General features: G+C 40.2%; 1 protein-coding gene across 4 annotated transcripts in view; it reads left to right on the top strand.

Moving 5' to 3' along the window:
• The window catches only part of Aass (aminoadipate-semialdehyde synthase), a 55,924-nt gene that overhangs the window by 2,437 nt on the left and 32,384 nt on the right, over positions 1 to 21,103 (top strand). For 2 of the 4 annotated variants that reach the window (XM_052720830.1, XM_052720834.1), the window contains exons 2-11: positions 5,872 to 6,096; positions 7,576 to 7,752; positions 10,353 to 10,437; positions 14,400 to 14,467; positions 14,568 to 14,714; positions 16,253 to 16,331; positions 16,448 to 16,575; positions 19,048 to 19,196; positions 20,427 to 20,549; positions 20,912 to 21,023. In XM_052720830.1, the coding sequence (XP_052576790.1) occupies positions 5,887 to 6,096; positions 7,576 to 7,752; positions 10,353 to 10,437; positions 14,400 to 14,467; positions 14,568 to 14,714; positions 16,253 to 16,331; positions 16,448 to 16,575; positions 19,048 to 19,196; positions 20,427 to 20,549; positions 20,912 to 21,023 (1,278 nt within the window). In that variant the 5' untranslated portion in view covers positions 5,872 to 5,886. Of the gene's footprint in view, positions 1 to 593; positions 756 to 2,466; positions 2,563 to 5,871; positions 6,097 to 7,575; positions 7,753 to 10,352; positions 10,438 to 14,399; positions 14,468 to 14,567; positions 14,715 to 16,252; positions 16,332 to 16,447; positions 16,576 to 19,047; positions 19,197 to 20,426; positions 20,550 to 20,911; positions 21,024 to 21,103 lie in introns of all 4 variants that reach the window. The other 2 variants (XM_052720832.1, XM_052720833.1) reach the window with 2 other exon arrangements.

Raw genomic sequence — 21,103 nt, 5'->3', positions numbered from 1 at the left:
TTTACTAAGAATACTGTCAAATTCTCTTCTAGGTTTTCAAAATACATAGTACATTAGTATTAGAGTTGTCTAATTGTGAAATAAATTTATTCTTTTTTTAAAAAAAATGTTTGAGGTTTTTTGATGTGTCAGTTGCTTGGAATACAGAAGGGAATAAATCCTACTTCCTACCCTGGAGTACAACATGAATGCAGCAGATAACCATTTTGGTTTGCACTGCAGTTCAGAACTTTGTTTTGCATTTCACTGAGTCTCAATCTGTGAGCTAAAAGAGTCAGGTTTTTCTGTCATTGCATGACAGCAGCCGAGGGGTTGAGACAATATGAATATTCTAAGACCAGATAAATTAACAGGAAGAGACTTCAAAGTCTCCCTGTAGTTACTTTTGTTGCTGTGACAAAAACAAAAATGTCCGATAAAGCAATTTGAAGGGAAAGAGAGTTTTCTTGGCTCACCTTATAGGGATGAAATTCATGATGGAGGGAAGACATGAGAGTGTGAGTGTGAGGTTGCTGATCTCGTGTGGTCCAGAGTCAAGACGTAGAAAGAGATGAACACTGGTGCTCAGGCTGCCCCTCTTTCCTTTTTCTCAGCCCAGAATCCTACCCTGTGGGATGGCACCACCTACATTCAGGAAGGGTCTGCCCTCCATTAAACCTCTCTGGAGATGCCTCACAGACACACACAGAGGTGTGTCTCCTAGGGCGTTCTAAATCTAGTCAAGTTGACAATGAAGATTAACCGTCACAGTCCAGGTGATTTTAAGTTTTATTTTTTTTATTTTTATTTTATGTTCTTTAACCATTTGGCTAGCACTTTTATAATAGGTTCAACATGGAAGCATTCGAGAAATGTACTGGGGAAGAGGAAGTGAAAATCTGGGGCCGTGCCTTTGCAATTCCAGGCTTGGTTCCAACAAGCCTTGGAGTTGGGAGGGATTTGGCTTAGTTAGAACTAAGCCATTGTTAGATTCTCTGTTGACACTGGAACTCTTGAAATTCCCAGGAACACTATGGTCTGGGAAATGGGTAAGAAGCATAGGTATGGAGCCACTATGTTACTTTACATATACTAGGAAGATATGGTATATGGAAATATACCAGTATGTATTATTTTGTTTTAAAATACTAATGTATGTGCCTGGAGAAATGGCACAGAGATTAAAAACACTTGGCTGTTTTTGCAGAGAACTGAAGTTCTGTATCTAGCTCCCATGTCATGCAGTCCATAAATACCTGGAGCTGCACTCCAAGGACTTGGATGTCCTCTTCTGGATTCAGTGGCTATACTAACACCCCCAACACATGTGCATGCACACACACACCCACACAAATAAATCTTTAAAAAAGTACCAAGTATATTTTGAAATATGTCTGCAATTTTTTGAACGAACTAAAAAGACAAATATAGACACTTTGCATTTCTTATATGTTATGTTATTTCTTCATCTGGGGTCTATGCTAACCCTTTCCTACTCTCTTAATATTTAATCCAGATGTATATCTGATTGCTGCAAATAACTTGGCATTGAAAAACTTCTTCATGTGATTGAGTAGTTTCAGTCACTGGATTATGGGGAGTAGGATTGTTGTAAAGATTTCAAACAAATGGTCCCTAAGACATGCCTGAGTATAGAGTCCAGAGATGGAACATTTGGTCTTAATTTCTCCAATAGTGAATGTACTTTTCTAAGCATATTCATGTCCCGGTGGAAGTGGGAGAAGTTAAGGGAAACCATGCTTAGGTCTTTCTTTATGTTTTGTGATTTTTATGCTGGCCTCGTGCCGTGGTTCTCAACCATCCTAACATTGCAACCCTTTAATACAGTTCCTCATGTGGTGGTCACAACCATAAAATTATTTTCGTTGCTACTTTGTAACTGCAATTTTGCTTCTTTTATGAATTGTGATGTAAATATCTGATATGGAAGATGTCTGATATGTGGCCCCAAAGGGGGTCTAGTGATTCCTAAGTTTAAAAAGTGTTTTTTCATGAGTAGTTGTTATACAAAGGTTGGAGGAACTTGAAGGAATTTTTGATATTTACTAGAAGAATTAAAATATCTGTGAAAGGCCTGGAGAGATGGCCCGTTTGGTAAATTACTTGCTATGCAAATGTGAAAACCTGAAAAAGAGCCGCTGGAGATGCTGTTACAAAGCAAGTTCTATTGCTATGGAGTGTTCTGTTGTTAGCAATATGTCTCTGTGATACTCTGGTGATGGTTAGAGGCACTTTAAGTTCCCAATGAATCCTATGTGAGTAGGAATATACCTTAGAGCTATTCTTTTTTTTTCACAAAGGCACAGAGAAGAATGCTTTTAAACTTACATTTTTGTATCTGAAATGTTGATCTTCAATGTGTTGGAGGGAAAAAGATTAGACTTTTCAGAGTAAAGGTCTTCCCTTACCCCTTGATTATGTGACACCCCCCTTTCTCTTTTCTTCCTCTTCCTTGTGTCTCCCCAGCTCTTTCCTCTTCTGTTCTCTTCACAGCCTCCTCACTCACACTGCCTCCTCTTATCAGCACTCAGTCATGTCAGCTGATTTCACTAGAGTCGATGGGTAAGCCAGAATCATTCCACCTTGTCTGAAAATAAACATGGCATTTGCTTCCTGATACTTTTGCAGAAAGCATGACGTCCTGGACCAGGCAGTACAGAGCAACTCTCCCAGTCATTGCTGGGAATACCTCCTCCTGTCAGTGCCGTTCTGAAGTCCCCACCGATGCTAACTCCCCTCCTTTCCCTGGTGCTGGGGGTGGAACCTACTTTCAAGCTAGGCACATGCTCTTCCTTTGAGCTCCATCCTCAGTCCATTTCCCAGTTCTTGATGACCTTAGGTGACCGGGAAGCTCTGTGCTGAGACCAGATTTCAAAGTTCACCAGCTTACAAGTGACCGGTAATAGCTCCTATAATCTCAGCCCCTTTTGTTCCCCCAAACACCCAGAGGTCTAGAATTTACCTTGGCAGGGACTCAGGAAAGACTTTCAGTCAACAGAGGAATAGAGGTCAAGAGGTGAGCACTGATAACTGACTAAAGTTGGATGCCAGATTTCTTTTTGAAGTCAGAGCTGGTGAGAGTAGCAGTGTGTCAAACCTCCTTGTCTAGCACAATCCCTGGCCTCTGGCAAATCAGAGAAAAGCACAGGTTTTCAGCTTCATCCTAGGAATTCTGCTTCTGCTCAAGTGAACCACCCAGTCGGACTCCAGTGTCCTATTGTTCGTCTTCGAGGAAGGAACAATAATACTCTCTACGTTAGATTTTTTGCAAGAAAGAAATGAGTTAGTATCTGTGAAGGGTGCAGCATAGTGCTAGGTTTATAGTTTTTAATCAATGGTAACTATTATTTTATTTTAAAATGTGAATTACAAGAATCTAATAATTTTAGAATTCCTTACAAAAAGTCAATGTAGCTTCCTTAAGAGGATCCTAGTTTCTGATGATTTTGTCTTCTATTTCCCTTAGACTGTATGGCTTTGCATGATATGTGTGTCCCCTGCTGTCTCCAAGCCCACACCCACCCCAGAAAAGGAGAGGATGTCACTGAATTTGGGAAGGTGACTTTGGTTAATCATCAAACTTGAGCTGGGACTTGGAAGAAGGGACACTAACTAATGGGAACATATGCACGTGCCTTCATTTAGGGCCCTAAAGGGAAACTCATAATATGGTCACCTATGAATTCAGAAAGTGCAGTGTGTGTGCGTATGTGTGTTCATGTTCAAAGGAAACACTGTCTTTGGAGTTGGTATTTAGGAACAAAGATGTTCAGGTTCATGAGACATTGTATGTGGTCCTTTGATTGGGGGACAGTAAATGTTATAGACTTGGGCTTAAATTTAATGTAGTTTTTTGAGTAACCAAATTATATAAATAAGCAAAAAATGCATGTAGTGTTAGTAGTAATACTTCACTGAATATTAAGCACTGGTATGTTCACCTGTATGATATGTGTAATGTTGTTCAACTGTGCCTTTCTTGGCTCTTGGTAAGTTTAGCATGTGGAGATAGGGTCCCACAAAACTTATTGGCCATGAAAGCTGCCCCGAGTTATTGACATTCAGTTTCTTGTGTTTTGATTTCAGAGAATGAAATGCATACCACAGAAGATGAGTTTTAGACAGAAGGTTCATTATAGTTCACAGGTGGGAGCTTAAGAGTGATGGAGAGAGCTCTGTTTCTGTACAGCAAGAACAGGCCCAGGAAATAGCATACTACTCTAGCTGCTACTCTGGGAGCTTTTACAGGACTTGGCAGACTTGGGTGAGGCATGGGGAAGGGGAGGGGCTTGTCATTCCAGTTGGGTTACCCACAGATAGTTCAGGAACTTGTCTCAATTCCTCTCATCCTGTAAAGAGTCTCTTCTGGAAGTTTTGGTCTTCAGCAAGAACATTCTCAGCACTACTATTTTGGGGACCCTACCTACCTTACCAGTTTCTACCTCTTGTTCTCATCATGCAGTTCATCCCTGCCAAAGGCTCGACTGGTACCCTGCTGAATTTCTGGTACCTGGCATGTTTTCTGCTGTGTCCAGCTGACTCTTCCTGGATGTCTTCCTTGCTTTCTCCTCTGGTTCTGTTATGAAGTGCTCTCTACATTTATAGATAGCAAGTATTTGTGTTTGGTCACTGTCCCCATCTGTGAGAAAGGTATTCCTTAGAGCTTGAATTCCAACTGTAATGTGTTACTTCATAACATAAAAAGGCTTACTATGTGCTGTCTGTAATGAGTAAGAAATTTCTAGAACTATGAAGTCATGGATAGGATTATTTTTTTGAGAATATATAATCCCTATAATTTACTGCCAACCTTACATAGGAAAACAATAGCATCTGAATTAAACTTATCAGCAATATTTGGTTTCAAGGTGTATACAAACATTTGAAAAGGATAAAGTAAATACTTTTAGATCTAGATATTTGTATGGAAAAGCCTATATAAAACTTATTTGTATGAGGCACAGAATATTTATTTTGTAAATATGATTGTTCTGACTAAATGAGTGGAATTGTGCATACTTGACTAGCAGCAAGAGAACTGGTTGAGACCAGCAGGGTAGAGGGCTGAGTGTGAGAAGAAGGAAGCCTTGTTGATCTGTGAGAGGGAAGCCAGAATCTGTGGTGAAGGAATCCATGCCATTGAGTGGTTGGTTTTAACTTACAGTAGTTGAGGGAACAGTATTTTTGTTAAATTCAGCCTAGAAAAATGATCATGAAGTGTTTTGTTTTGTTTCCTTTTTTTGAGACAGGGTCTGGCTGTGAAGCCCTGACTCGCTTTGAATCCATGGCAACCCTCTTGCTTCAGCCTCCTGAATACTGGGATTATAGGCATGTGCCACCAAAATCGGCTATTGTGTGGTATCAAGGTTTATACATGTTTCCTTTTTATTTCTGTACATCTTATTGCAGACATTAAAAACAAAAAACAAAACAAAACAAAAACACTCACTTTCGGCCACTAGGGGGCAGAGCACACTGAGTGACTCCTATTCAGTAAACTTAGGGAGAAATATAAGGAGGAGCGTTGAAAATGCTTGTATACCGTTATAGGAATTTCAATTTATAGCATCAAACTAGGGACCAGTTTGTAAATACTGATATCTGTTATCTCTTTCTCTTTCTATACTTGACTAACACGTTTAAGCTTTTGTCCTAAAAACATATTTAATAAAACATTTAAGAAGTTACATTGACCTATCTTTGGAGGCTTTAGTTTGGTTAGTTAAAGGCACATTTTCTGCCAGAGATTTGTCCTGCCCACGTCTACCAAGCCGGTTGGTTCTCTTTTGCAACAGATTTCTGAGGAGACCAGAACTCATCTGTGAGCCCCCCCGCTCTTTTCTGTGCTGTTGTTGAAACTTGCCTTTACAGCTACCAGACTTGAAGATGTTACGAGTGCAGAGGCCAAGACTGGCCAGGCTGAGAGCCTGCCTCTCCAGAGGTCTCCACCACAAGCCAGTGATGGCTCTCCGGAGAGAGGATGTGAATGCCTGGGAGCGCAGGGCACCTCTGGCTCCCAAGCACATCAAGGGCATCACCAAACTGGGATACAAGGTCTTGATACAGCCTTCCAATCGACGGGCCATTCACGACAAGGTGACTACCTTCAACTTTGGAAATGTCTGTGAACACAACAGTGGTAATCCAGAAGCATCTGAAAAGAAACCAAGTGTGCTCCTTTCACTTTAATTCCATTACTTTGCTAAAAGTATTGTTTTCACTCCATTCCACATGTTCTCCCCCTGAGGGTTTAAAGGTCTGCTTTCAGAAGTTTCCGAGTCTCTCAGTCATTCTCTCCTTCAGGTGCAGCCCTACTTTTGGGAATAGAAAGGCAAAGACTAAGTTGCCATTCTTGTACCCAGGAATGCTCCTTCAGGCACAGCTTATTCTTCATGAGGTTGTACCTCAGCAGTCATGTTGATAGTCCTTTACATCCATCTTTCTGTTTACTTTTTGAAATAATCATAGCAGAAGTTATATTCTCATTCCAGTTTTAGGAATAGGTATGTACTTTTCCTTTCCTGGATCATTTGAAAGTAGGTTGCCGATATTCTAACACATTAGCATTTAGTGCTTTTCTGGGCATCTCCTAGACAGTGCTTTCTAACAGAGCCACTGTATTATTTTCGCACAAGAACACAATCAGTGCTTTTTTGGTTTCGTTTGTTTTAGACCGGTCCTCATGTAGCCAAGATTATCTTTTAATTTTCTGTGTAGCTGTGAATGATCTTGAATTTCTGACCCTTGTTCCTCTACTTCCCAAGTGCTGGGATGGCAGATATTTAGGCAGGCTGCCCTGCTTCTCATATGGTCTGTGTTCAAATTCCCCACTGGCTCAGTTGAGGCTTACCTAAGCTTCCTATAGGCTATTGTTCTGTATCTTTAGTTGTGATCTGGGGCATCTCCTCCTTTTCTGATTTTATTTTAATGACATTGATTCCTTTTTGAAGAGTCTAGGAAGCTGACCTGTTGCATGTTCTGCTTCTGAATAGAACTAGTCTGATTGTATCCTTAGGATTAGATTTAGGCTAGACATTTGGGGCATAAATGTCAGTCACATATCATCTTCCCATAGTACCAAATCAAAGGCTCAAGATACCAAGATGCCCCACCATCAGCAATATGTGATCATTGGTTGAGGTGGTTCCCAGATGATCTCTCCAGTGTGGAAATGTATCTCTACCTTTGTCATTACTGTACGCTATCCGTATATAATACACATACAGTTTTTCTTTTCCTTGTGACAGGGGTCTCCTGTAGTTCAGACTAACCCGGAACTTACTAGATAGCCAATGATGACCTTGAACATCTGTTCCTCCTGTCTCCATTTGTGATCAAAGTATAATCTGTTCTTAAATATGAGTGAATAGTGGATTTTCCAAATTTTTTCCTATAAAAGCCAAGCAGGATAGATAATATCTTTATTGAGGAAACTACATTGTTATTTGTACTAAACCCCATCCTTCACCAAACCCCATCCTTCTGAAGGTTGTTGTAGTTTTGTACTTTTCATCAGAGAAAGTCATGACCACTACAATCTGCAAGAGTAAACTTTGGTCCAAATTTCATCCCTAGGAGTATGCCAGGGCTGGCGGCATTCTTCAGGAGGACATCACAGAAGCTTGTCTAATTTTGGGAGTAAAAAGGCCTCCAGAGGAAAAACTGATGTCCAAGAAGACTTATGCCTTCTTTTCCCACACAATAAAGGCCCAGGAAGCCAATATGAGTTTGCTGGATGAGATTCTGAAACAGGTAATTGTGACCAGTATTCATGAGCAGTAATGAGGCATTGAACGGTATGTCTGTCACTTACTTCAGTAGGAGATGTGGTCTATATCAGGGTGCCCAATGAAGAGCTGTCCTTGACTGTACAGGTTTGGAGTATACATAAAACAATGCATCTCATTATCTTATATATTCTGAAAAGGAAGGGTAAAAGTTTGTCCCCTGCCCCCACAAGCAATTACTAATTTATAAGGTCAAGCATGTAAATACCACCATGTAGAATTCCAGAGCTGGAACTAACAGCTTGTTTTTCACGTGGAGCTCAGAGAGGTACAGGAGCTTGACCGAGGTTATACAGCTCTATGGCACAAGAACAGGACAAGAAATGCTTTCACATTCATTGCTAGTCATAAGAGATGAAGTATATTTTGAGGTTTAAACACTGTGAAAACATTAGTAGCTCCTTAAAATGGGACTGCCCACTGAATGAAAACAGTTTTGAGTGCCTCCAATGTGTCTGAAACAATTCATCAGCATGAAAATGCAAAATAGCCATTACCCTTGTGTTTCTGGTGCCACATTCAGTGGGAGGAGATAGAGATAAGCAAAGAAGGCAGCCTATGTCACCAGGAAATACTTGGTAGAAGAGATATGGTACTGAAGGAGAAAGGGACATGGACACCAAAAGGGGGCAGTGCAACTGTCGATAAGGCCTCATTCCAAAAGTGGCATTTGGGAAGATATTTAAAGGAAACAAAGGACTAAGCCATGTCTGATGGTGATGAGTCTTCCAGGTAGACAAGCACATAAAGAAAAAGAACCAAGGGTCTTTGTGAGTGGGTGGGTAGAGTGGGTCGTGTGCTAGTGTGTTTAGTCTTCCTATTGTGTGGATGATGGTTGGAGTTGGGAGGAGGAAAGCAACACTAATCAGATGACTTAGTCTAGGGGCAGTCAGACTATAGGCAATAGATGAGGGTGGCTGGCTCCTGGGTGGTAGAGTAGATGTTCTGATGTTTGGGGAACCCTAATTGCATTGTAGAGGTGAGTCCTACAAAATTCCCTGATTAACGGAAGGTGGGATTTGAGGAAAGAAGTCAGCAGTGATTAGGGCATGGGCTTGAGCAACTGATAAGAGCCACTATAGATTGAGAAAGTGTTTATATGAGGTCAGCAAGCTGGGATGCCCAAGTTGTATATGAAGAGGGCAAGCCAGGATGGCCACGTTGCATATGAGGAAAGCAAGCCAGGATGGCCATGTATATGAGGAGGGCAAGCTAGGATGGCCATGTTGGTAGCAGAGGGGTTTAGCTTGTTGGATATCTACATTTTGACAGTTGTCAGAGAAGCTGATAGTATGTTGGAAATGAGTCTGTAGCCTAGGAGAGCAGCTTTTCCTGACCAGCACTATCAGAGACCAGGCGGTGTATATAGTTGGGAGGTTGGATGAGTGTGGGAGTGAGTGGAGATACAGATCACAGCCAAGGCCTGTGGCCTGCAGTAAGGATGACAGAACATTTGATATAGAATCTGAGAATGGAACAGGGGTTGTGTTTACCAACAATACAAACAATGGAGGAAATGGATTTTATATGGGGCGATAGGATATGTTCCTGTTAATTTCAAAACCACTTTAAAGCAAATAAACTCTTTTATGGAGAACTTCAGAGACATTTTGCTATATGTACCTTTGGTCCTCATCAAAAAAATCAATAAAAACAGACCCAGCAGGATGGCTTTTGGGCAGCACACTAACAAGTCATTCAGAGTTGGATATACATTAAATATCATTACATTTAAATTGTTTTCCCTGGTACTTGGGTTACAACCCATGACCTTGCACATGGTAAGTAAGTACTCTGTGTTCTACTTAGCAGTGTACCCCAGGCCCCTAACTCCTATTATGTTTGAAGAGATAAAAGTATTGTATAATTATAACATAGCTTTTAAGAATACATTAATGGGGCTTTCCTGAGAGAGGGAAGGTCTTTGAAGAAAGAGAAAGAATTTGTGTTTGCCAAAGATGAAGAAAAGAAATGTAAAAGTGGAAAGAGAAGGGAGATAAAGAAGGAATAAAATGGAGAGGAGAGAGAGGGAAAGAGAGTGTTGGGCTTTTTGTTACTATTTTTTAGGTAAAAAGAGGTATTTAAAAATGACTGAGGAGCAATGTACAGGAAGAATATATATGCAAGAAAGAGGTAATAGTTCAAGAAGATTGACTGGGAAGGACTCAGAATGAACCAGAATTTGCTCACACACAGGGATTCATCTTAGGAAGGATGTATTTTCTTTGGAACCAGAAGATTGACGATAAGTAGGGACATAGGTGTATTTCAAATGGTCTTGGGCAGGTTGGGAACGTGATAACTTAAAGGAAACCTTTGCCTCCATTATTTCCTTTCCTCACTTCAAAGGATATTTAACACTCAGTTCATTCCTTTAGCTCTAATTACAGCTGGTTTGTGACCAAGCGTTTTCAAAGCATTTAATGGTGCACCTGCTGATAATGGGTTAGTAAGTCAACATGCATTTTCTAAGAGAGAAAAAAATATAAAATTTTTACTTCTTTATGTGTGACTTACTCGCTGAATTTGCCTGGTTGCAACAGTTTCTTCTTTCCCTTTCTTCAGGAAATCCGACTCATTGATTATGAGAAAATGGTGGATCACCGAGGGTCTCGGATAGTGGCATTTGGACAATGGGCAGGTGTGGCAGGTAGGTATGACAGAGCTCTGTGTAGCTTTCTAAGTGTGTCTCAGCAGTGCAAGTGTGCTTTTCTCTTTCCTATGTTTACTGGTAAAACAAAAAAAGAAAAAAAGGAAGCAGGCAAAAGGTTAATACCTAGGAATAGATTCTAGCTTTTTAGATGATCCTGTTGGAGAAACAAAGTTATGTTTGTAATGGTATATCATAAGTAGAAAATCGGGGGAGGGGGATCTTCTTGACCAAGTGAGGGGTGAGCCCTGTTGACTACTGTTCCAGGCCATTTGGAACTTACCCAGGTGAGTGTTCTCTGTAGAGAAAATGAAGACATCAGAAATGAGCTGATTGATTCAGAAGTAACACCATGCCTGTGAATAGGATGTGGCTTTTGTTTAAACAATGATGGAGGCAAGATAACACACAAGTATAGTGACAATGATACTTGTTAGAAGAAGGGTACTGAGCTGGAAATAGCTGTGGGGAGGGTTGTCCTTGAGCTAGCACATCTGAAGCTGAGACTTGATGGATGATTGAAACCTATTTAAGCAAGTAAGGAGGAGGGAAGGTTAGGCATGTGTAAAGCTCTGCTATCAATACAATTGAAAAAAATCTAACTAGATGAAGAAAAAAGGGAGCTGGCACTGTACAGAGAGAGGAAATACAAGAGAGAGCATAGTCATATCCTCTACAAACATTGAAAGAACAACAAAAAAAATGTACTAAGGCTAGTGAGCTTGATGAACTCATGAATTAGACAAACCTTTAAAAGATACAAGTGGCTGAAACCACTGCAAGAAAAGATTGACTTTTACAGTATTAAGTAAATTCTACTCATTAGAAAAGAAAAACATTTCATGAAACAAATTTATTGTGATAGACTAGCACCCAGAAGCTTGAGGCAGGAGAATTGTCATGAATATGAAGCCAGTGTGGCCTACATAGCGAGACTCAAAAAGAATTTTACTTTAATTTAAAATATTTAATTTTTTGTGAATTTCATTCGTGAGTACTGTATTTATATCATTTCCACCTCTCCCTCTTTTTCCAACCCCTTCTACGTTCCCCACACTCCCTCTCAAATCTATGACCTCTTCTTAAATTTTTTTTTTTTTTTTTTTTTTTTTTGGTTTTTCGAGACAGGGTTTCTCTGTGTAGCTTTGCGCCTTTCCTGGAACTCGCTTTGGAGACCAGGCTGGCCTCGAACTCACAGAGATCCGCCTGGCTCTGCCTCCCGAGTGCTGGGATTAAAGGCGTGCGCCACCACCGCCCGGCTCTCTTCTTAAATTATTATCACATACACACACACACACACACACACACACACACACACACACACACACACACACACACACCCTGCTGAGTCAGTTTAGTGTTGCTTGTATGTACATGCATTTCGGGTTGACCACTTGGGATTGGGTGACCTATCTGGGAGTTCGTTCCTGGAGAAAACCTATTCCTCTTCTCTCAGCAGCCATTGGTTCCCTGTGGTTTCTCATCAAGGGGTGGATCTTATAAAAATTTTCTCATAACGTTGGCATATCAACTGGTGCATGTCACTGTGCAGGTCTTGTTTAATCAACCATATGGTTGATACTTGATAAATACAGCTTTCCTGCCATGTCTAGAAGACACTATTTAGCAGCAGACGGCCTGCCCAGCCCTGCTGGTTCTTCCACAATTTTTCTTGAGTCTTAGATGTAGGGTTACACTGTAGATGTATCAATCAAAGCTCAGTCACTCATTTTCTGTATTTTGGCCAATTGTGGATCTCCATAATAATCTCTTATCTGCTGAAAAAAAAAGCTTTTTTGATGAGGATTGAGAGGTACTATTAGTGAGGATAGTTAAAAGTATTTAGAACATAGTTAGAAATTGTATTGGTTTTAGAAAATGTCAGTAGTAAGGTCTTTTCTAAGGTCTCTAAACTGTTCAGCCATGGGTAGTTGGAGAGTTTTACAGTTTCAGGCATACATTCCCTCCTATTGAGCAGGCCTTAAGCTCAATTAGACAGCTGTTGGTTATTCTTAATATAAAAGTGAACTATTGCACCATTGGGAATATATTGCTGGGCCAGTCATTGCTGTGGTTTGCAGACTTTACAGCTGGGTAGGACTAGTGATTGCTTTTCTCCCTTGGAAGCTTGCATGGCACCTTCCTGTACTATCAGAGCTAGTCCTCAGGGAAGAGCCCTCCAGGCTAGTTCCAGCTTGATTCCTTCAAGTCCTGTGTCTGAAGTACATGGTGTCTTCAGCAACAGAGTCTTACCTTCAAGTTCTGGCTTGCAACCAAGGGCAGTGGCAATAGCCCATACTGTTTTGGGTACTGGGGTTCTTGTTAGATAGGAAATGAGGGAAGCATTATTACCCCCACGTATCACTCCATTTAAACTAGACACATATTGTATATGTGTGATGCAACGTAACATATTGTGTGTATGTGCCACAAAAATAATTTTTTTACAGAAATTTGTAATAGTCTGGAAACAATACAAATGTCAGTTAAAAAAGAAATGGATAAATGGATGATGGTATAACCATAAAATGTGAAACTGCAGCAACAAAAGTCAGAAGTATTGATGTAAATCTAAAAAATATGCTAGTTGAAATGAAACAAAGAACAGAATATGTGCTTACAACTTCATTTACATAAAACCAAAGCATCTAATTTATACAAACAGCAGCAATAATTCCCATCTTGGATCTGTAATACATGGGTGTAACTATATGTTAATAGTTACTGAACTATACATTTTGAATTGTATTTTACTTCATACAAACATTTTATTTTTAAAAGTTGACTTCAACAAAAAGATAAAAGAAATCTGGGTAGAGTTGTGTGTGTGGCAGAGGTGTTGGGAAAGGCATGGAAGATTGTAGTCCTATAAACAAAGGGAGAATAGATAATGAGGTCATTGCTATAGGCATGCTGAGTTTTAGATGTCTGAAGACACCCCACTTAAGGCATAGAAAAGATGATTGGCAACATCCTGAAATCAAAAGAAAAATCCCTACTGGAAGTACAGACTTGGGGATCATCCACATATAAAAAATACTTAAATTTAGGATGTGATGAGATTACCTAAGGGGAAATGAAGATATGAAGAAAATGGAGCCCCAAAGAGAATTCTGAGGGTGCTAATATAATACACACAGAGAGGTGCTTAAAGAAAGTAAGATTAATTCTGGCCATGGGTATGGCTGTACCTTTTAGAAATCCTAGCACTTCAGGCTGAGATGGGAGACTCTGGAATTTGAGGCTGGCCTGAGCTACATAGTGAGTTCAAGAGTAGCCTGGGCTACATAGTGAGATAGGAAGGGAAGGATGAAGGAAGGATACATTCAAGTCAGAGATACTGAGGGGCCTAGAGTGTCAATCCAAGAGATAGTCTACACTGCCCAAGAATAATTCTGACAAGTAAATAAGGATTTGAAAATTCCATCCAGTTTAGTGATGTAGGCCACTAAATATCTGTTAGGATCCCTAGGCCAACGGTGACTTTGTTTTTGTTTGTTTGCTTGCTTTTGGTAAGGGAGGTGGGAGTATGTTAGAATACTGATAAGAATGATCCTACAGAGAAAAACTATGAGGGAGCTATTCAAGGATAAATTTCTTTCTGTGGAGGGCCAGGACAGTTTGAGACCTGCAGACAGGAGGAGAAATTAGCCTTTGATGAGAGGAGGGATGTTCTTCCTTTTTATCAGGGCCAGGATTAGAAAAAAAACAGGTGAGGATGTAGATGGGTGAGTGTATTTGATAGTAGAAACTGGAGGACAGAGACAAGATGTCTTGAGGTTCCTTCTGAATCTGAAATACTATCATCTTTGCTTCCTTAGGGTACCCAGCAGGTTTAAAATGGACAAAGGGAAAAGTGTATCATTCCTTCTCGTAAATGCCTATGAACAGAATTTATTTTGTGCATTGTTAGTCAACTCCACTCAATTAATGGTATTTTTATTGATCTGGTTCTGTGACAGGAATGATCAATATTTTACATGGAATGGGTTTAAGGCTCCTTGCTTTGGGACATCATACACCTTTTATGGTGAGAGATTTTATTTATTTATTGGAAACACGTCACATTTTCAGCCTAGAAACGCATTTGAGCTAGTGGACTGACGTGGATTGTGTGTGCTTGCTTCCAGCATCTTGGCATGGCTCACAACTACAGGAACAGCAGCCAGGCTGTGCAGGCTGTCCGAGACGCAGGCTATGAAATATCCCTGGGTTTGATGCCAAAGTCAATAGGACCCTTAACATTTGTATTCACGGGGACTGGCAACGTATCAAAGGTAGCTCCACCTGTCCTCTCTGCCAAGCAATCTGAAATGCTGAACATTTCATGGGCATTTCAAACAGAACGAATGACCATTCAGTTTGGAGTATTTTTGTTGTTGTCATTTTTACTGTAGCAAAGAAAAGTAATAGCCCAAGCATTTTCTTTGCTTTTAGCTGATGTCATCTATTAGAGCAGTGGTTCTCAATCTGTGGGTCATGACCCCTTTGGGAGTTGGACAACCTTTTCACAGAGTTCACATATCAGATATCTTGTATTTCAGATATTTATATTACAATTCATAACAGCAAAAATACAGTTGTGAAGTAGCAATGAAAATAATTTTATGTTTGGGGGTCACCACAACATGAGGAACTGTATTAATGGGTGGCAGCATTAGGAAGGTTGAGAACCACTGCATTAGAAGTTTGAAGTGCCCCTTTATCCTTACATCTTCCTTCCCTCCCTCCATTCCTCCCTCCTCTGCCTTTGATAACTCCTTGTTAATGATATAAAGCACTAACTTTCGGGTGATGGGTGGTTTATTCATTAACTGCTTGGAATCTTGCTAGTAACTAAGTGTCTTAGGGCTTTTACTTCTGTGACAATAAGGCATTTTCTGAATTAGTGTTGATGGGGTTGGGGGCAGTCCATTGTGTTCCCAATCTGGGCTGGTGGTCCTGAGTTCTATGAGAAAGCAAGCTGAGCAAGCCAGGGGAAGCAAGTTAAGCAAGAAAGGGTTTACTTGGCTTACCCTTCCATATCGCTGTTCATCATCAGAGAAAATCAGACAGGAACTCAAACAGGGCAGGAACTTGGTGCAGGAGCTGATGCAGAGGCCATGGAGGAGTGCTGCTTATGACTGGCTTCCCCTGGCTTGCTCAGCTGCTTTCTTATAGAACCCAGGGCCAGGGATGACCCCACCCATAATGGACTGCCCCACCATCAATTGCTAATGAAGAAAATGCCTTACAGCCAGGTCTTAATGAGGCATCAACCCAATTGAGGTTTCCTCCTCTCGGATAACTCGAGTTGTATGTCAGGTTGACATAAGACCAGCCAGAACACTAAGGAAGATAAAGACTGGGATTAATGGTTCTTTCTGGAGTGGTGTTGAGGCTGCATTTGTAATCTCCTGGAGAAACCTGTAGTTGAAAAATAGGTCTGTAGTGCAGAAGTTTTACAAATAGAACCTCTATTAGTGCTAAACTGTAAAGCATGCATCTGATCTTTTCCTTCTGTGGTAGGCAGTTTTCCCACTTAAAATAATTTCTATAGTGAATCAAAAAGTAAATAGGCACTTGTATTAGGTCCACATTTCTAAATTCATCTTGCTATCCTGATGAACCAGTTAAAATGCCAGTCCCCTTCTAATGCAAGTGAAGTCAGAGCTGGCTTGTAAGCTACCAGCATGACACCCCTTTTGTACTTCTATGTTGTGATCCTGGTTATAGGTCAGGGCAAGGGGAACGACACAATTGTGAATCCTTGCAGGAAATCTGTTGGCCATGTTTCTACTGAGGTTTGATTCTTTTTCTCATGCACTATTTACAGGGAGCCCAAGAAGTCTTTAATGAGTTACCTTGTGAGTATGTGGAGCCCCATGAATTAAAAGAAGTTTCAAAAACTGGAGGTAAGCAGCACAGGAGGACCATCTCTTTTACTGTCTTTAATAGTCTTTGTGTTAATATTTTATCACCGTAAATCATTATCATTTGTCACTTTACTAATTTCTTCTTTCTTTATAAGACCACAGGAAAGTGTATGGGACGGTGTTAAGTCGCCATCATCATCTTGTCAGGAAAACAGATGGTGTGTATGATCCTGTAGAATATGAGAAATATCCCGAGCGCTACAAAAGTCGCTTTAATACAGATGTGAGTATCTGGCTTTGATTTGGTTGCTATGACACACCATAGCGAAGCTGTTTTCTGAGAGGGAAATTGTGAATGTGTACCTTGATTCTTCAGGTTCTTGTGTAGATTTACTGTGAGTCCTTTGGTTCTAAAGTGTTGGATTTAGTAGTTGGCTCCTACTGATACTTGGGATTGAGGTGGTCTTTGCTTAGTAGTTTTGGTGGCTTCTGTGGGCACGTTCATGGCTTCACAGTCTCTCTCTATTTCACAATGCATGTGCTCATTAGTTCTAAGCCAGTTTCTGCAGATCCTTGTTTTTATGTTAGCCTATACTAGTTAGCACTATTGACAAAAATGCAATGTCTCTGAGGCTTGATCTAAACATAAATGAGTTCTAACTTTTTAAAAAATTGTTCTTGTTTTTTCAGTATTAGGGAATGAAACTAGTGTACTCACATCTCAGCAAGTGCTCTACCACTGAGCAACATTTCCGAAGGGTTATTCTTCCTGTTGCCAAAAATTGTAACCATAACATCAGCTCGCATCTTAGTTGACTTTAAAGTAAAATACCTGAGGCTTGAAGAAATAAGATTATTAGTTTATCATTTTGGAGGCTTGAAGTACAAAGCATGGTTCAGATTCTTTCACAGATTCCCATTGACTACATCACATCATGGTAGGAGGTCATGTGTATCTCTATCCATGTAGTCTCTTGCCTCTTCTAATTAAACCATGAAGATTCATCATGGATACTCCATTCTTTTTAATCTATTTTAATCACTTTTCAAAGGCCCCACCTCTTAATACCATGGTTGCACGGAGCTTCTACTCTCTAAATACCATTAACATAAGACTTTGCTGATTAATCTTTGCATGAGTTCAAGGGACAACTATATTTCAATCATAGTATTATGTCCCTGGTCCCATAAAACTTATGTCCTCACATTTATCCCCAGTAGTTCCAAAGTCTTAACTCAAATTAACTTCAAATTCCAGAGTCTCACTTGGAACTCAAGTCAAACATCTTTGGCTGCAGAGCCATATAAAATAGAAACCAAGCTGGATATTTCTAAGATACCATAGCAGGTTAGCCTCATGGTACACATTCCATTCCAAAAGGTAGGAATAGATAAGAAGAAAGGAATAATCTGCCCAAGGCAAAATCTCAGGAGTCAGCCTGCCCCTCTTGTTGCCAGGGGCAGTGGCACAGTGAGACTCGTATCGCTGTTGGTGCCGTGTGCTGCCAATGAGCACAGTGTTCTTCATCAGGGTCTTGGTGCAGGCCAGTTTGCTATTGGATGCATTGGATACAACATCAATGATTCTTGTTTTTTCAGTACAACACTCAGAGCCCCAGGAAAAGTTCCCCATATCCAGTCTTAGGGCATGGTACTTTTAACTGCCTCCTTGAACTCAGACTGTGTGTATATGACAAGGGCCAATCTTAGTATGGCAACAGGATGTCCCAGCTCATGCTTTTGCTTTTAGGGGTAGAGCTTTCTCTTACTCACTGTTTTGTGGCGCTTGTGCCCGTTGTCCCAAGAGATGCCTATTGCGTGGCGCGGGCTGGAAAGAGGCGTCACTTCTTTTTTAGTTTCATATATTTTGCTTCGTTCTCCCTTTCCTTCCACCAACCCCTCCATGTACTGTAATTTGATCAAATTCATGGCCTCTTTTTCATACCTGTCTCTCTCTATATATACATATGTGGTATATTTATATGTGTGTATATAAATGTGTATATATATGCATATATACATATATAAATTATAATGTGTGTATGAGCCTAAATATGTAAATACAACCTGCTCAGTCTGTCCAGTATTACTTGTATGTATGATTTCTGAGCTGTCCATTCTGCGAGACAAAGGGCCATAGGCAATAAGGAATACTATATTAAGAGTGGGAGGTAGTCTTCCTAAGGATGAGGCCCTAATTGGTTTTCTGCCCCTAATTTTATCCTGAACCCTAAGTATTAGTGATTAGATGTGGATGTGTACTGAAATTGACAGTGACCCACTTGCCACATGTGTATGTACATATGTAAGTGTAAGCAGTTCCCCAGAGAGGTTATCTGATTAACCCTCAGAGCATTCTTTTGAGGACTGCTGCCCCCATCTGGCAGGTAAGAGCAATAGTGTTCAGAGGAGTTGAGTATGATTAATGTTATATTCTATAGTATTTGAACTGGAAATAGAGTTCTGGGTCACTTGATTCTTTGCCATTTTATTTTTCCTAGCTGTTCAATGTCTTACGGAATAAAATATGAATGCATTTATTAGATTGATATCTTATCGTGGAGTAATTCTACAATGGATGGTGGGTGACTATTATCTTTTCCTCAGAAGATGGTGGGTGACCTGGACAACAAAATGTTCCACAGAAGCACCACTGATGATCTGCCATGGACTTTGCTCTAATCAGTGTTCTTTCAGTACATGGTATTAAAATAAGCCATATCCTGTTTTGTTGAATATGAAACTTGCTTCACAGATTGCACCCTATACAACTTGTTTAATTAATGGAATCTACTGGGAGCAAAACACCCCTCGCCTGCTAACTCGCCAGGATGCTCAGAGTCTCCTGGCCCCAGTGAAGCCTTCAGGCGTTCCTATTGAAGGGTGCCCTGAATTACCACACAAGTAAGGACTATGTGTCATCAGAAATGAAGTTTTGTTGTTGTTTTGTTTTGTTTTGCTGCATCACCATTATTAGGGGACCAAAGAACACAGTGTTCCCGCACGCCAGAGATGTAGTGACAGTCTGACCTGACCTCCTGGAAGCATTTTACAGTTACCCATCCCCCCAAGACTGACTTTTGACTCATTTGGTTCCAAAGCGCACTCCTCAAAAAATCTCTTTAATTGTTCTCATTCCTCTCTAGTTTGTTACTTTGTTTTGAGAAACTCAAAATCATCTGTTTTCCTGTGTTTATGGTTGTTCTTTCTCCTACTGGAATTTATTCTCCCCAAAAATAGGGACTGAGTGTTTTTGTCTTGACCTTAAGTACTTGGTGTAAAATAGACATTTAATTAGTTCTTAAATATTGAATGAGTTAGTTAATAAATATTTGTGAAACATCTTATGTACCAGGGATTCTGCTAAGCTAAAGTTCAGAGAAGCGTAGTTGGGCTGTTTGCAGCTCTGAAGCAAATGCCAAGAAAATACTAGGAACAACAAACAGTGTAACAGGAGATTAGATGAAGTAGGCACATTGGTAACAGAACACAATGGTTGGATCATTTGTGAGCACAAAGCTGATAAGCACAGCTCTGTAATGATAGTGAAGCAAATTCTATTGCTTGTAGTAAGTAAGGAGAGCACTTGGGATGATTTCCAAAGGGGTGTCTTCCTCAGTAAGGAAAGCAAGGGACGTTTGTTGGGGAAACTCCTATGATATTTGCATAGGGATCACTCCTCATGACTTGTAGAGGTGGGCACACTCCTGGATATGCTCAGTTCAAAGCAATGCTTTTCTATGCATTGCATATTTGGAAAATGAGGAGTGGGAACCCCTCTTGGCAGAGTATTTACTATTGCAACATCAAACTTTATCTCTCTTAAAAGTATGGGTCAGAGTGTGCTACTGTTTTTGTTCCTGTGAGTTTCTTTGAAGGGCCCCTTAGACACAAAAACAAATTTGAAGGCTTCCTTCCCTTCTTTTTTTTTTCATGGAAAATAAAGAACCCTGTGTCTTAGAACAACCCAGTGTTCTGAAGACTGAACTGTAGGAGAAAGATTCTAAGTGCCCGGAAAATATCTGACATCTACAATGCAATTTGTTTCAAGCACATTTTATTTTTATTCATTGTTAGTCTTCCTGAAGGCCTGAGAATTCCACCCTCTCATGTGAGTGTTGATGTTATTTTCAGACTTGTGGCAATATGTGACATTTCAGCAGACACAGGAGGGTCTATAGACTTTATGACCGAGTGTACTACAATAGAGAGACCCTTTTGCATGTATGATGCAGATCAGCATATTATTCACGACAGGTGAGTTTGTCAAAGCTGCTGCTGCCTTATCTTGATGTGCTAGTTTAAAGTACTCAACATTTCAGTTCTTTAGGAAGGTGTGAAAATTTGTAGGTACATGCTCAAACACAGTAAAAGAAATGGAAAAAACACATTGAAATTTTAATGCTTAAATACATATATGCTATATTTAAATGGGAGATGGGTTGCCAAGTAAAGTAAAGGATTTGTTTGAAAAGCAGTCTTATTTATAGTGACATGCTTTGTTTTTCAAGACTACAAATAACAATGAAACAAATGTTGTAATGGGGTAAAGGCTGAGAAAATTTACAATGTTCAAGTAATATTTTGTGCATTTGAATAAAGCGTTTTGCTTCTCCTAGTGTTGAAGGCTCCGGAATTCTGATGTGTTCCATTGACAATTTGCCAGCACAGCTTCCAATTGAGGCTACAGAATACTTTGGAGACATGCTTTACCCTTATGTTGAAGAAATGGTAAGGGGAATGGTAGCCTCCATGGCAACTCTGTGACCTTAAGTAGAAATATGGAGTGAGCTTATGAATGTTCTGGTCTC

Source organism: Peromyscus californicus, unplaced genomic scaffold (assembly GCF_007827085.1).
Source record: "Peromyscus californicus insignis strain IS unplaced genomic scaffold, ASM782708v3 Scaffold_6__1_contigs__length_162567912, whole genome shotgun sequence".
Lineage (NCBI taxonomy): Eukaryota > Metazoa > Chordata > Mammalia > Rodentia > Cricetidae > Peromyscus > Peromyscus californicus.
This window is presented reverse-complemented; position numbering and strand designations above follow the sequence as displayed.